This window comes from Nomascus leucogenys, chromosome 3, assembly GCF_006542625.1.
Source record: "Nomascus leucogenys isolate Asia chromosome 3, Asia_NLE_v1, whole genome shotgun sequence".
NCBI classification, from domain to species: Eukaryota; Metazoa; Chordata; class Mammalia; order Primates; family Hylobatidae; genus Nomascus; species Nomascus leucogenys.
In genome coordinates, this window is record NC_044383.1 from 13681450 (window position 1) to 13698034 (window position 16585).

The window sequence follows — 16585 nt, forward strand, 5'->3', positions numbered from 1 at the left end:
AACAATATTTTCTTTTTTTGAGACGGAGTCTCGCTCTGTCACCAGGCCGGAGTGCAGTGGCATGATCTCGCCTCACTGCAACCTCCTCCTCCCCGGTTCAAGTGATTCTCCTGCCTCAGCCTCCAGAGTAGCTGGGACTACGGGCGTGTGCCACCAGGCCCACCTAATTTTTGTATTTTTAGTAGAGATGGCGTTTCACCATGTTGGCCAGGATGGTCTTCATTTCTTGACCTCGTGATCCGCCCACCTTGGCCTCCCAAGATGTTGGGATTACAGGGGTGAGCCACCGCGCCGGGCCTCAACTAATGATATTTTCAATTTACAACGGGTTTATTGGGATGTAACTCCATCCTAAGTAGATTAAGTAGAGGAGCATCTGTACAAAACAAGCTCCCTACCCTTCCACTATGTACCTAAAAGCAGGACATAAATTTTCAAAGGTGTCCCACCTCCTCTTTCTACCAGGAACAAAAATTAATCACCAGAGACAACTTTAGACCGTATCAGCCAGCGATGGCGCTAGAAGAACCTACATAATACACTTTACTCACTACCTGTAACTACCATTAGTTTCTCCTATCTCTACCTTCCCACTCTGCTGTTTTTGGAAACCTCAAACTGCTTCCGTCATTTCTCCACAAAGTTATTCTTGTAAATGCTACGTAATCCCCCATTCTAAGCCACCTCTTCGAGTTACTCTTCCTTGAGTTTTGCCCATATAAGATGTACATGTTACTAAATTTTTCTTTTGTCAATCCGTGCTTTGTGATAAGGGCCCCAGTGGAGAACCTAGAAAGGTAGAAGGATTTTCCCCCTCCCTACAGCCCCAAGGAGGGCTTGAGACACGGGTTCCGTTCTTTTCCTTCAGCTCCTCACTTTGTAGATTCCATTCAGGTCATTCCCCTTCCGTCACCATGCCCTTTCTTCATTGAGTAGATATATCTGATGGGCCTGGGGTTTTCTTAGGTACATTCCAGGCCCAGGGGAAACACACAGTTTCATTCTTTCTTTTTTATCGGACATCCTCCTGAACCAGAAGAGGTTCAGAGCGACTCCCACAGTTTCACTCTTGAACTTGGGTATTTTCCAAATTGCCTCAGCAAAAGGCTGCTGTAGTCGGTCTTCGTAGCTTCCTTCTCCAGGGTCTCCTAGCGGCGCGCAGTGCAGGCGCCTCGCCCCGCTCCCTGACGGCGGCTGCCAGCTTCCAGACAGAGGCCGACCCGGTGTTCGCAGCCAGGGCGCAGGCCGGGCCGGCGCGTTTAAAGAGCCCGCCCCTCGGTAAGGAACCGTCCCTGAGCCACAGGGCCTGACGCGACTGCAGAAGGAGCGTGGGGTCCTCCGAGGTTCCCCTTCTCTAAATGTGCACCTTCCTCAGGGAGACCTTGTGCAGCTGAGGGAAAAGTCACCACTCAGGGTTTCAGGCCGGGGGCCCAAATAAAAGAGCTGCCATCAGCAAAAACAAAAAAACAGGCACGAAGAGGAGGTGGGTGCATTCCCAAGGCGGTTTCGCCCATTAATTTTGCCCAGAGATGACTCTGAGGTTTCTGAGCTTATGCTTTTCAGCTGTTGTGCTAAGACTCGCTTTGCCCTCTTATAAGCCCACTGTGGGAGCTCCCGCTACACGCCGGCACAGGGTGACAAACGACAACGCACCGCCCTCGGAACGCGTCGCCGGGCCCCGCGCTGCGCAGCCTCCAGAGGCGCTGCGTGCCCTTCCTTTTGCCCGTCTCCAAGATGGTGGCGCCGCCGCCGCCCCGCCTCCTCGCCGCGCAGGGCCGCGCCGCGCCGCGCGCTCCCGCCGCCCCTCCCCGCGCGAGCTCCACCCAGGTCGCAGGCAGCGCGGTCGGCGGCGGCTATTTCCCGCCATTGTGCGAAGTGAAGGCTAGGGACCCGTACGCGCCCGCCTGGCCGTCGCCAGCAGCTCCTCGGCGGCCCCACCGCAGCCGCCGCTCCCTGAGGCGCGGGAGGCCCGCGCCCCGCCGCTCGCTGTGCGTGGGAGGGCGCGAGCGAACGCGGGCGAGGAGCGGCCGAGCCGCTGAAGAGGAGCTGGGCGCCGGCCGCCCGGCCGCGCTCGGCCCGAGGATCGCCTCCGCTCGGTCCACGCCGGCCCTGGCCCCTGGCGAGATGCCGTGTGGGGAGGATTGGCTCAGCCACCCGCTGGGAATTGTGCAAGGATTCTTCGGTGAGTGGCGGCGCCGGGGGGCGGGCCGGGCGGGCAGCCGAGTTTGCCGGGCCCCGGGGCAGGGCCCCGCCGCGCGGCCCCCACGCGGTACCATCTCGAGGGCTCGCGCGGCCCGAGACCGGGCCCTGGGGCCTGCACCGGCCCCAGCTGGGACAGCCTCTCCCCCGGTCGCAGCAGGCAGGGGCAGGAGCCGGGCCGCAGGTACCTCCCACCTGCCCGAGTCGCAGCTCGGGAGCCGCCAAGGTGAAGTCGTGGGGCGCGGGCCGTGATTGACGGCCTCGCTCCCAGCCTGTGGTAGGGCCAGGGCCCCGGCCCCGGGCGCAGCAAACTCGGGGAGGTCCTCGAACCCTGGGGAGGGCCCGCAGAGCCGCGGGGAGGGAAAACCACTTTGCCTGTGGGAAGCCCACAGGATATTTCAAAACTTCCGGTGCGTCGGGGAGTGCTCGCTTGCACAGAAGTTGGTTCTAACTCCTGTGCTACCCTCATTCTCTCAGAGATAAGATTTAATGTTCATAGCTTAGTTTTCCTGTTGGGATGACTTTAGAACCCATCTAGTCTGGATCTGCTTCTGTGCCAGAGCCAGCAAGAAATATTGAGCTACTTGAATTTGTACACAGGGCTGAGAATGCTGCAGGCGAGCTTAGTAAATTTTGGTTGCGATTGCTGTTGCTACTTTACTGCGAAGGGTATACGAAGAAAAATTTATATTTGTTGTCGTTAACTGGGCATTTTGACAACCGTTGCATTCCCCAGCGTCTTTTTGCACGTAATGAGTGGTGGAGTCAGATCCAGCTAGAAATCACTGTAGATGGCAACACCTGACTTGTCTGGAGTTAACTTAGAGTTGTAGAGCAGCCTTAGCTCATTGAAAAAAACATCTTGGGGTACTAGGGAGAAAAGGCAGTAGGAAGCTAAATCATCCTCAGCAGCCAAAATCGACGGCAAACAATGTATGGTATTTCTTATAGGAGGGCCTCTAGTGCTTACTCAGGATAGTTCTTGTTAATTTACCTGTAATTCTAATTAGTTACATGGCTTCCCAGGCTGTAACTAAAGGCATTACATTAAAAGAAAGCCTGGATAGACGTCTGAACTTAGCCAGTGAACACTGACGGCCTGATGAAGAAATTTAAAACTACCTTCATACTTAAAAAAAAAAAAATTCACTATATAGCAGTCAAGGGTGCTTTGAGGAAGGGGCATGTATTTCTGCACTAAATCCTAGTAATTTATGTTCATAAGAATTCTAGAACTGATAATCGATGCTCAACATAATGGCCCCAAAATGTCAGTGAAGATTCAATTGTAGCATTGGTTTAAGAGAGGGTGCAGATACTTTTTAGGAAAAATCCCTCCAAAGTAAAAAGGTTTGGTGCTTAAAGGGTTAAATTTCAGTTACTAATATTAGAAAGTTTATTTATTAGAAATACCCCATACTATGATTTTGCTGGATAAATGAGATGATTTCATATTTGATAGAGATTTGAATGTATTTGTGTCAAATGTTGTCTTCTAAATGTATGATCCTAAGGGACACATCTCATCATAGTACAGGAAGGATGTAACTTAGATATAAAATAATAGCTTTAGAGTATTTTATAAATTATGTGGATTGTTGTGGGAACCTGAGAAGTTTGTTGATATGTTTCTCTCCAGAATGTCTTGTTCCCATGTACATTGTGTCTTATAGAAAAGTCATAATGTGTTTGTAGAAGCTGTTGCTATGCTTTCCTATCACTGTGATTGTATTGCATATCTTTATCATAACAGCATTACAAGTATGTTTGATAACTTATAGGCACTTTTTGGTTTAGTAGGAAATTGTTTTCCCCCCAGATAGGTAATGCATATGCATTGTACAACAAGAAATTCAGTAACATATAGCAGAAAAGGAAAGATCTTTGAAGATCCTTCATCTTCAAGATAACCACCGGTTCGTGGTTGTGTAGTTTATTTTCTCTGCATATGTTTAGACAGTTTTTTAAACTGAAAAATTAAGTTTTGTTGTGTATTTTATTTTGAAATATGCATTTTTTTTGTTGGTTTTTTTTTTTTTTTGAGACAGCCTCGCACTGTCGCCCAGGCTGGAGTGCAGTAGCGCGATCTCGGCTCACTGCAACCTCCGCCTCCTGGGTTGAAGCGATTCTTCTGCCTCAGCCTTCAGAGTAGCTGGGACTATAGGTGCGCGCCACCACATCCGGCTAATTTTTGTATTTTTAGTAGAAATGGGGTTTCACAAATGTTGGCCAGGATGGTCTCGATCTCTTGACCTCGTGATCCGCCTGCCTCGGCCTCTCAAAGTGCTGGGATTACAGGCGTGAGCCACTGCGTCCGGCAGCCTGAATTTTTCCCTTTCTTACTGTCCTTGTCATATAGTGTTGTATAAACTTATTAACCCTGTCATATATTTTAAGTTAGGTGTCACAATAATCTAGAGTGTGCTGTCCAGGGCAGTAGCCATGTGTGGCTATTTAAATGTAAATTAATTAAAATTACACAAAATTAAAAATTCAGCTCCTCGGTGTTACCACATTTCAAGTGCTCAGTAGCTACATATGGATAGGGGCTATTGTATTAGCACAGATCTAGCATATTCCTAACATCAGGAAGTTCTATGTACAGCACTGATCTAGAGGACACCACTTTTTAGTATGTGATGCTAGTTTTTTTGGATAACCAGCTACTCACTGACTCTCTTTCAGGATCTGAATTTGGTCACTGTATCTTATCCGTTCTAGGGTTTTTTTTGTTTGTTTTTTGTTTTTTTGAGATGGAGTTTCGTTCTTGTCACCCAGGCTGGGGTGCAACAGTGTGATCTCGGCTCACTGCCGCCTCCCAGGTTCAAGCAATTCTGCCTCAGCCTCCGGAGTAGCTGGGATTACAAGTGCCTGCCACCATGCCCAGCTGATCTTTTTTTTTTTTTTTTTTGAGACTGAGTCTTGCTCTGTCACCCAGGCTAGGGCGCAGTGTTACAATCTTGGCTTACTGCAGCCTCTGCCTCCTGGGTTCAAGCGATTCTTCTGCCTCAGCCCCCCCGAGTAGCTGGGATTACAGGTGCATGCCACCACGCCCAGCTAATGTTTGTATTTTTAGTAAAGACAGGGTTTCACCACGTTGGCCAGGCTGGTCTTGAACTCCTGACCTAGTGATCCTCCCACCTTGGCCTCCCAAAGTGCTGGGATTATAGGCGTGAGCCCCGCGCCCAGCCGCTAATTTTTGTATTTTTAGTAGAGACAGGATTTCACCATGTTAGCAAGGCTGGTCTCGAACAGGTGATCTGCCTGCCTTGGCCTCCCAAAGTGCTGGGATTACAGGCGTGAGCCACCGCGCCCGGCCCAGACCCTCATCTCCAGTGCTGCTGTCATAATTAAGGCCATCGTAGTCTCTTTCCTGGACGCTGGAACAGCCCTCTAACTGGTTTCTTGCCTCCAGTCTTGCTTCTCTTCACCTGCCATACTGGAACCAAGTCCTTCAGTGACTTCTTGTTACCCTTACTATCTGATCCAGGCCTTTTAAGGTGGTTTATGAGGCCCTTGTTGGCTCCACCCTTGCGTTGCTCTGAGACTTTATCACTGCATGCCCCCACCTTATACTCCATCCCAGCTGCACTGAACCTTTTTTCAGTTCTTTGATTTTGAACCTGTGTCTAGGCCTTTTGCATCTGCTATTTCTTGTGCCTGATTCCCTCTCCCATCCCATGTCTACTTTTCTGGCTAAGTCTTACTTTTCCTTTGGGAACCTAAGTTAGGTACCAAAGTAGGGTACCCCTGCTCCATGTTACTTCAGGATCCTATTATATATGTCTTTGAAAAATAGTGTATAAAGCGCATTGTTTAAATTCCTTGTTTCAGAAGTTCCTTTGCTGGATTTTGACCCCGCGAATTCAGGGCCTCTGTATCTGCATTATTCACCGCTGTATCCTCATTTCTTAGAATTTGCCTTGTACGTTGAAAGTGCTCAGTGGACACTTGTTGATCAAAAGCAGTGGAAAGACTGATTAATCAGAAATGTTGTTAATTGAAATGGCTAGTGAGATCACAAATCTCAAAATTTTTCTTTTCTTTTTTTTTGGAGTCAGAGTCTTGCTCTGTTGCCCAGGCTGGAGTGCAGTGGCGTGATCTCGGCTCACTGCGACCTCCGCCTTCTGGGTTCAAGCCATTCTCATGCCTCAGCCTCTCGAGTAGCTAGGATTACAAGCGTGCACCACCATGCCCGGCTAATTTTTGTATTTTTAATAGAGACAGGGTTTTGCCATGTTGGCTAGGCTGGTCTTGAGCTCCTGGCCTCAAGTGATCTGCCCCCACTTGGCCTCCCAGAGTGCTGAGATTTCAGGCGTGAGCTGCTGCGCCCAGCCTCTTTAGCTGTTTTCCCTTCAATTATTGGTTAGACCAAGATCATTATTCTGGTTATATTTAAGGTTCTTTGGTTGTATCTAACAGAACTAGACTAGCTCATGCAAAAAAGATCAGGGTTGGGTGAAGAGGGGCAGAGCAGACTATTTTATCACTAGCATTTTAGAGAATTTAAAGCAATAATAAAATGAACTAAAAGTTAGTTGGTCTGCTTTTTATTATCACCATGAATCTAAACAAACAATCTATGCCCTTATTGTCTGTACCCAGCTTGGACCTCTCCTACCACTCTGTCCTTGGTAAGCCACTGAAAAAAGTTAATTTATATTAAGGCTATAAAACCCAAGAGCAGGGGAAGTGGTTGGGTATTCGAAGAGACTGAGTGGAATCAGGAACTGGAAAGCTAGCAGGAATCCAGGCAACTCAGTATTTCTTCTCTTGGGCTACATTCATCTCTGCACACTTTCTCTTTCTCTACTCCACGTCTCCCAAATTTACTTGTTCTCAGTTCCAACCCACACTAGCTAGCATCTTTATTTTCAGGCATAGAAAATCTGATTGGCACAACATGGAGTCAGGAATCCATTCACTCAGGGATCAGTCATCTGTGGCCATGGCACAGAGTTAGGTAGGACAATCGTGACTATTATCCACACCTCAACATTGGGGGCGTTCTCAGAGAAGAAGAATAGCTCCAGCAGCCATGGCAGATGGCATACGTAGGAGTTTTGAAGTTATAATAACTTACACATGGTTTTAAAAAAATCAACATGATGGTATGAACTGAGTGAAAATATGTGCTCCCTCCATTGAAGTAACCACTTTTTTTTTTTTTTTTTTTTTTTTTTTGAGATCGAGTCTTGCTGTGTCGCCCAGGCTGGATTGCAGTGGCGCGATTTCAGCTCACTGCAACCTCCCCCTCCCAGGTTCAAGCGATTCTCCTGCCTCAGCCTCCTGAGTAGCTGGGACTACAGGCACCCACCACCACACCTGGCTAATTTTTGTAGAGACGGGGCTTCACCATGTTGGCCAGGATGGTCTCGACCTCCTCTGCCCTCGTGATCCACCACCCTCGGCCTCCCAAAGTGCTGGGATTACAGGCATGAGCCACCGCCCTGCCTGAAGTAACCACTTTTAACTGTTTTCGCTTTTAGAGGTTTTTTTTTTGAGACAGAGTCTCGCTCTGTCGCCCAGGCTAGAGTGCAGTGGCACCATCTCGGCTCACTGCAATCTCTACCTCCCAGGTTCAAGCAGTTCTACTGCCTCAGCCTCCTGAGTAGCTGGGACTACAGGCGCCTGCCACCACACCCAGCTAACTTTTTGTATTTTCGTAGAGATGGTGTTTCACCATGTTGCTCAGGCTGGTCCAAAAAATTTTTTTTTCTTTGAAATAAAATTCACATAACAAAATTTAACATTTTAAAATGTACAATTGAATTTTTTTTACTGTATTCATAATGATGTTGTGCAACCATCACCACCACTATCTTTTTCTCTTTTTTTTTTTTTTTGAGATGGAGTCTCACTCTGTTGCCCAGGCTGGAATGCAGTGGTGCAATCTTGGCTCACTGCAACCTCTGCTTACCAGGTTCAAGCGATTCTCTCGCCTCAGCCTCCCAAGTAGCTGGGATTACAGGCATGCACCACCATTCCTGGCTAATTTTTGTATTTTTAGTAGAGACGGAGTTTTACCATGTTGGTCAGGCTGCTCTTGAACTCCTGATCTCAGGTGATCCACACGCCTTAGCCTCCCAAAGTGTTGGGATTACAGGCATGAGCCACCACGCCCGGCCACCCCTATCATTTTCATCACTCCAAAAAGAAACCCCATACCTTTAGTAGTCTCTCCCATTTCTTCTGTCTTCCATCTCTGGCAACAACTATACTTCTGCCCATGTATTTACCTATTCTGGATGTTTTGTGTAGATGGAATTATACAACATGTGGCCTTTGGGGTCTGGCTTCTTTGCATTTACCATGATATTTTCATGGTTCATCCATGTCATAGTATGAATCAGTACTGCATTCCCTTTTTTTTTTTTTTTTTTTAAGAGACAGAGCCTAGCTCTGTCGTCCAGGCTGGAATGCTCTGTGGCAAGATCATGGCTTACGGCAGCCTTGAACTTCCAGTCTCAAGTGATCCTGCAGCCTCAGCTTCCTGAGTAGCTGGGACTACAGGCATGTATTGCCTGTATTACCACACCCAGCTAATTTTTAAATCATTTTTTGTAGATTTGGGGTCTCATTATGTTGCCCAGGCTGCACTCAAACTCCTGGCCTCAAGTGACCCTCCTGCCTCGGCCTCCCAAAGTGCTGGGATTACAGATGTGAGCCACTGTACCCAGTCTGCATTCCTTTTTATGACTGAAAATAACATTCCATTGTATGTCTTTACTGCATTTTGTTTATCCATATATTTGCTGATGGACACTTGGGTTGTTTCCTGGCTGTTATAGTGCTGCTATAAACATTCATGTACAAGTTTTTGTGTGAATGTAAGCTTTTTGGTTCTTTCCCAGATATACCTAGGGATGGAATTGCATGGTCATATGATAATTTTATATTTAACTTTTTGAAGAATTGCCAAACTTTTCCACAGTGGCTGCACCATTTTACTTCCCAGGTTCAAGCAATTCTCCTGCCTCAGCCTCCCAAGTAGCTGGGATTACAGGTACCGCCACCAAGCCCAGCTAACTTTTGTATTTTTAGTAGAGATGAGGTTTTACCATGTTGGCCAGGCTGGTCTCAAACTACTGATATCAGGTAATCTGCCTGCCTTGGCCTCCCTAAATGCTGGGATTATGTGGTGGCTCACGCCCGGCCTAAAATGTTTTTAAGAAAGGTTGTGTGAGAAGAGAACAAGAGGCACATTATAATGTTAAAACAGTCAGTTCACCAAGAAGACCTAACTATATATGCACCAAGCAACAGAGCTTCAAAATGTATGATGCAAAAACCAGCAGAAATACAAGAATAGGCAAATATGCAATTGTAGTTAGATATTTTACTATTCCTCTCTCAGTACTTGACAGAATAGTGGGTAGAAAATCAAAAAGAATACTGAACAACACAAAACTACACACACAACACTGTCAACCAAGTAGATCTAATTGACATTTGTCTACCTAATGACAGTGGAATACACATTCTTTTCAAGTGCACATGTAAATTCACCAAGATAAACCACATTCTGGGTCATAAACCAAATAGTAAACTTTATATATAAGAAGAACACTTCTAAACAATCCATGGATTAAAAACTCTCAAAGGAAAGCTTTAAATATTGTGAACTAAATCAAAATGAAAACTCAACATACCGAACTTTGTGGGATACAGCCAAAGATGTGCTTAGATGCATTAACTGCCTTAATTAGAAGAGAAGGTCTCAAGTGAATAATTTAAGCTTCCACCTATGAAACTAGAAATGAAGAGCAAAATAAGCCCAAATTAAACAGAAGAAAGAAATAATAGAGAACAAAAATCCATTAAATAGAAAACAGAAAAAAGAAGAAAAAAATCAGTGAAACTCAAACCTCTTTAAAAAAAAAATCAATAAAATTATAAACCTCTGGCCATACTGGCAAAGGAAAAAAAAAAAAGGAAAACAAATTACCAATATTAGAAAAGAAAAAAAGGAAGATAAATTATCAATATTAGAAAAGAAAGAGGAGATACCACCGTGGACTGTACAGGCATGAAAAGGATAAGACAAACAGCTCTACAGATAGAAATTCATCAACTTAGATGAAATGGACCAGTTCCTCAAAAACCACTGTATTAGCTTTCTTTTTCTCCTGTAACAAATTACAAATGTAGTGACTTTAAAACAAAAGGTTTTTATTTACAGTCCTGGAGACAGAAGTCTGACATGGGTCTTACTGGGATAAAATCAAATTGTTGACAGGACTTGCATTCCATTGTGGAGGCTTTAAGAGAGAATCTGTTCCTTGTCTTTTCCTGCATCTAGAGTCTGCCCACATTTCTTGGCTTGTGGCCCCCTTCCATTTTCAAAGACAACAAGTTGAGTTGTTCTCACATCTTACTCTAACTTCCTCTTTTGCCACGTCCTTCCACATTTAAGGACCCTTTTGATTACATTGAACCCACCCAGATAATTTTGTTTTTTTAAGTTCAACTGATTATTAACATTAATTCCATCTGCTACCTTAATTCCCATATTTACAAGTTCTGGGGATTAGGACATGAATATATTGGTTTGGTGGGAGGGGGTCATTATTCTGCTAATCACAGCCACAAACTATCCAATCTCACCCAAGTAGAATAATATTTCACCTTTTACGTCTGGCTTATCTCACTTAGCATAATGTTTTCAAGGTTTATTCCTGTGTCTTCGTTGCTTTTTTTTTTTTTTTTTTTTTTTTTTTTTTTTTTGAGTCTGAGCCTCAACTCTTGTCTCCCAGGCTGGAGTGCAGTGGTGCGATCTCAGCTCACTGAAAGCTCCGCCTCCTGGGTTCAAGCGAATCTCCTGTCTCACCCTCCCAAGTAGCTGGGATTACAGGTGTGTGCCACCACGCCCGGCTAATTTTTATATTTTTAGTAGAGATGGGGGTTTGCCATGTTGGCCAGGCTGGTCTTGAACTCCTGACCTCAGGTAATCTGCCCGCCTCGGCCTCCCAAAGTGCTGGGATTACAGGCGTGAGCCACCATGCCTGGCTTCACTGCTTTTTAATAAAGATACAAAAGCTAATTCAAATGGAAAAAGGATATTCTTTTCAACAAAGACATGAACAATTCAACATTTACAAGGAAAAATAAAATCCTCAACCTATACCTCATATTTCATATAAAATTAACTCAAAATGGATCATAGATCTAAGTATAAAACCTGAAACTATAAAACTTTTAGAAGAAAACAGATCTTTGTGACCTGGGATTTGGCAATGAGTTCTTAAGACATGACACCAAAGGCACAGTGCGTAAAACAAAAATTTGATAAATTGGGCTTCATCAAAATTAAAAACCTTTGTTCTGTAAAAAAAAATTCTATTAGGAGCATGGAAAGACAAGCTATACACTGGGAGAATATATTTGAAAATCCAGTATCAGAAAAAGAACTTGAATCCAGAATATATAAGAAAACACAGTGGTAATTTAAAAACTCAGTATTAAAAGGGGCAAAAGATTTAAGTAGGCTTAAATAGACATTTCACCAGAAAGGATACAAGGATGACAAATATACCCCTGAGAAGAGTTCAGCATTGTTAGCCATTAGGGAAATGCAAATTTAAGCCATGATATTGCATATTAGAACAGCTAAAATTTAAAAATACATAGTGATAGTACTAAGTACTGGCAAGGATGCAAACAGCTGGATCTCTTAGCAAAATGGTGCAGCCACTCTGGAAGACAGGCAGAATCTTAATGATACGTTTACCATGTACTCAACTGTGTCATATCTAGATACTCATTCTAGAGAAATGAAAGCTCATGTTCACATGAAAACCTGCAGACACATGTTTTATAGTTTAGTTTATAGTTGTCAAACCTGAAGACAGTCTAAATGTCCTTCAGCAAGCAAATACATAAACAAATTGGTTGTTATTCAGAGGAATAATAGGAATAAAAAGAAATGAAGTACTCATATACAAATGTGTTGGGGAGTCCCATAACCACCCATATGCTTGAAGATTTACTAGGACTTATATGATTCATTGTATAGTTGTACTTCTCCTAAGATTTATTGCAGCAATATGGTAAGGATACATAGTTGGATCCTAAGGACACACATGGAGTCTGGAGGAATCCAGTGTCTTGATAATTTTTTCTTTTTGCGCGGTGGAGGGGGCGGTGTGTGGGGGGACAAAGTTTCACTCTTGTTGCCCAGGCTGGAGTGCAATGGGGCAATCTTGGCTCACTGCAACCTCCACCTCCCAGGTTCAAGCGATTCTCCTGCCTCAGCCTCCCAAGTATCTGGGATTACAGGCGCGCACCATCACGCCTAGCTAATTTTTGTATTTTTAGTAGAAAAGGGGTTTACCATGTTGGCCAGACTTGTCTTGAACTCCTGACCTCAGGTGATCCACCTGCCTCAGCCTCCCAAAGTGCTGGAATTACAGGTGTGAGCCACCGCACCCAGCCAAGAGAATTTTTTCATTTCAAGTGCAGAGGCGGGAGGATCGATCACTTAAGCCCAGGAGTTTGAGACCAACCTGGACAACATAGGGAGACCTCCGTCTCTATAAAAAAACATTTAAAAATTAGCCAGGCGTGGTGGCCCGTGCCTGTGGTCCCAGCTACTCAGGAGACTGAGGCCAGAGGATCACTTGAGCCCAGGAAATTAAGGTTGCAGTGAGCCAGGATCACACCACTGTACTCCATCCTGGGTGACAGAGCAACCAACACAACACCCTATCTGAAAAAAGAAAATTGCGTTTATATACATTCAAGTAACTTAGAAATAACTTGCTGCTCCCCAGTCACTGCTTAATGTAGCTTTACTATTTGTTCTGTGGTATTCTCACGTTTTTTACACAATTGCAGGCAGAATAGTTGGTGTGGCAGTCATGGCTGTGTAATAGTCGTTTCTTTAAACATCCATTTTGAATACGAGCGAAAATACCCACTTACCTTTTACCCAATTCACTGTATCTGGTAGAGCAGCGATTCTTAAACTTCAGTGTGCATTATAGTCAGTCACATAGAGGGCTTTTTAAAACATGAATTGCTAGGCCCCACCCCTAAGAGTTTCTGATTCTGTGGTTTGGGGTTGGGCTGAATAATTTGCATTTCTAACAAGTACTCAGGTGATGCTAATGATGCTGGTCAGGGAAGCAACTTTGAGGACTAGTTTGTTAGTGGAGTTAAGGCCTACACATTAGAATCACCTGAGGAATCCCCTATCCCTACTTCTTTTTCAGAACTGGCCCTTGTCCAGTTAAGTAAACGTGTTTGGAAGTCCTGCTCAAACATGGTGTTAGGATTTTATGGTCCTTTTCAACAGAGGCAGCTCCATAACAAGTGTAGACTTTTTATTTTTTACTCCAAATCTTCATAACACTTGTGTGATGAATATAAACAGTAGCAGGATTGGCCAGCTGTGTGGTTTGGTGGTTTTAGTTCACATAAATCCGTATTCCGTCAATAGCTCACTTTTTGGTCTTGGCCAATTCCCATAAGTGCCTCCTGTAGATGGCTTGTTAATTGTAAGGAGTAAATAGTAACTACACAGTAGAGTAATTGGCTGTCACTTTGGGTGATCAAAATTAACATCACCAATGAAGGGAAGATGGACATCATGTCTTTTCAGTCACCTGGAAGGACAAACATCACTTATACAGTAGTTTGACAACATTATTTAAACAGCAGTTTGGTTATACTTGATTGGAATCTGATCATAAGGGAACCAACAGATCCAGATTGAGAAGCATTCAATTTTTAAAAAAGGACCTTATTCTTCTTAAATAGCAATGTCATGAAATATAAAGTTTGCAGAACTATTCCATATGAGAGATTAAAGAGATCTGATAGCTAAATGCAAAAGTGCTCCTAAGCTGGGTCCTGTAACTGAAGGGGAAAAAGTGCTATAGAGGGGATAGTATTGGGTCATATGATAAATTGGAATATAGATGGTAGATTAAATAAAAAGTATTGTGCCAATTTTGAATTTCCTGAGGTTGATAACAGTACTATGGTTAGTACTGTTCCTTAGGAGACACGCTGAAATATTTGGAGGCAAAAATACCTGATAGTGCAACTTAATCTTAAATGAGTCAGAAAAAATACAAGAATGGAGCAAATGATAAGCAAATGGGGCAAGGATACAGGTGTTCTTTCCAACTTTTTTGAATCTGGAATTATTCCCAAATGAAGTTATAAACAAAAAAATTTAGGCTCTTTACTTCAGGATAGGTGTAAAGATTAAGAAACTACATAAAAATGTATTGAAAGAACACAGTGCTTTACAAGCAGTGCTTCATATGCTGCTGAATCTAGGTGGCCTTGTATCACATTCTGTAGGTGTCCCCAACTACACTGTGAGTACCAGAGAGCCTGCAGGAGGAGGTCAGCATCCTCCTGATTTGTAACTGCCCCTTCCCCTGCTCAGTACAGCTTCTTAAATGTGTCTTGTGTAGTACTTCAGACACACTGAAGTATAAAATGCACCCTATCTAAAAATTCATTCTATCATAGTAGCTAATTTTAGTTTGTTTTTTTGCTGGCTAAACTATTGTGTACTCACCTGATCATAGTCTCTTATTATATATTGCATGTACATCAGCTTTGAAAAGTATATTTCTCTTTCAGCCCAAAATGGAGTTAATCCTGACTGGGAGAAGAAAGTAATTGAATATTTTAAGGAAAAGCTGAAGGAAAATAATGCTCCTAAGTGGGTAAGCTTATTGCTATTTTCGAGGGAGAGGGTTGGACAGACTATACAGTTTCTCTTAGTAGAGTAACTAAGTAACCCACATGTAATTTAAAAATATGTAAATTAATGTACTTCTGCTTCAAGTACATTTGTATTAAAAGATTTTGGTCTTTTGCTAATTAAGTTTAAGCATATAAATACTTATACATTATGCCTCTGGGTGGCAGTAACTGACTGTGTTACTTCCTGAGACAAATCTTTAGTTGCAAGAGTGTCAGTTACCTTTGTTTTATTACCTTCATTTTAAAAGAATTGCCATGTGCTAGTTTTAAGACAAGAGCTCAACAAAGTAAATGCCTTTTCGATCACTGAAAAGTGTTCTGAATGAAAAGCATTTTTTAGCATTCTTTTACGTTATGGTCAAATGTTATCTAAAACTTGAAAGAAATGGAAGAGAACTTCGGTTCCAGCAATTATGTTGACCATTGAGATAATTTGGCTCCCTGATGAGGCATGGGGGTGTCTGTGTGTGTGTGTGTAACAATTTGAGTCTGGATGTAAAGTTTGTGTATATATGCTTAATGTTGTATAGACAGGATATTCAGTTGACTTACTTGATTATTTTCCTTTAAGGTACCATCACTGAATGAAGTTCCCCTTCATTATTTGAAACCTAATAGTTTTGTGAAATTTCGTTGCATGATTCAGGATATGTTTGACCCTGAGTTTTACATGGGAGTTTACGAAACGGTTAACCAAAACACGAAAGCACATGTAAGTATTGCTGTTTTCATGAATTTGTGGTATTAATTTTGTCCTTTTACTGTTTGTGGTAGTTTTGTTTCTGATATATTGATATACTTCTGTTTTTCTATGTTTGGGGTCATAGGTTCTTCATTTTGGAAAATATAGAGATGTAGCAGAGTGTGGGGTATGTATGTTTAATATATATAAAACATTTTTAGTAAGAATTTTTTCCTAAACAGAGAATTTATTTGTTTAGCTAATCTTAAATTTATGTATCTTGTGTATAAGTTACAAGAAATCATGTGAAATGCTTTCCTTATTTGGCTTTATTTAGGAGTTTGATGTGACTTCTTTTTAATCCTCTAAAGATCTTTCAGAAGGGGAAATACTGTTAATGCCAAAATTAATTCCTCTCTCCAATATCTGTATATAATGTATGAAAAACAAAGAACCCTAGGTTGCAAAATTAAATCCTTTTTAATTCCTTCAAAGACAAAGCCAATGGTAATCTCACTGTTTCTTTCATAGAAAACTGTCAGAATCAGCCTATAATACAGAAATTTAGTGAAATATTCATTCCTAGGTAGCTCGGAGATGAGATTCAAAAGTCATATATTATTCCCTAGGAAAGGCATATTCTCTTTCAAATATACTTAGAAAACTCCAAGAAGTGGAAAGGACCCAAGAGACATCAAGTTTGAGCCTAATACATACAAGCAAGGATTTTTTTGTTTGCTTTTCTTTCTAGGCCCAAGGTACCTTTTTCCTAGAATGAGTCTTTTATTTATGACTCTTGAGCAACATATGTACCAACTCTTTGTTAGCCTTTGGTAGTGTTACACATGGACAGCCTCATGTATTTTGTTGGCCCATTTCCAGATGCTGGGATTACTGAGTTAACATTAATACACAGCTTTTTATGGTATACAGTAATGTAATATATTAGCCTAATGTGTTAGGGCTCCTTAAACAAGG

General features: G+C 43.0%; 1 protein-coding gene across 2 annotated transcripts in view; it reads left to right on the top strand.

The window, feature by feature from the left end:
• Positions 1–1745: 1745 nt before the first annotated feature.
• Positions 1746–16585, top strand: part of MCMBP (minichromosome maintenance complex binding protein) — a 43979-nt gene continuing 29139 nt past the window's right edge. For both annotated transcript variants that reach the window (XM_012505775.2, XM_003255033.4), the window contains exons 1-4: positions 1746–2182; positions 14800–14885; positions 15497–15637; positions 15753–15794. In XM_012505775.2, coding sequence (XP_012361229.1) covers positions 2125–2182; positions 14800–14885; positions 15497–15637; positions 15753–15794 — 327 coding nt within the window. In that variant the 5' untranslated portion in view covers positions 1746–2124. The remainder of the gene's footprint in view (positions 2183–14799; positions 14886–15496; positions 15638–15752; positions 15795–16585) is intronic.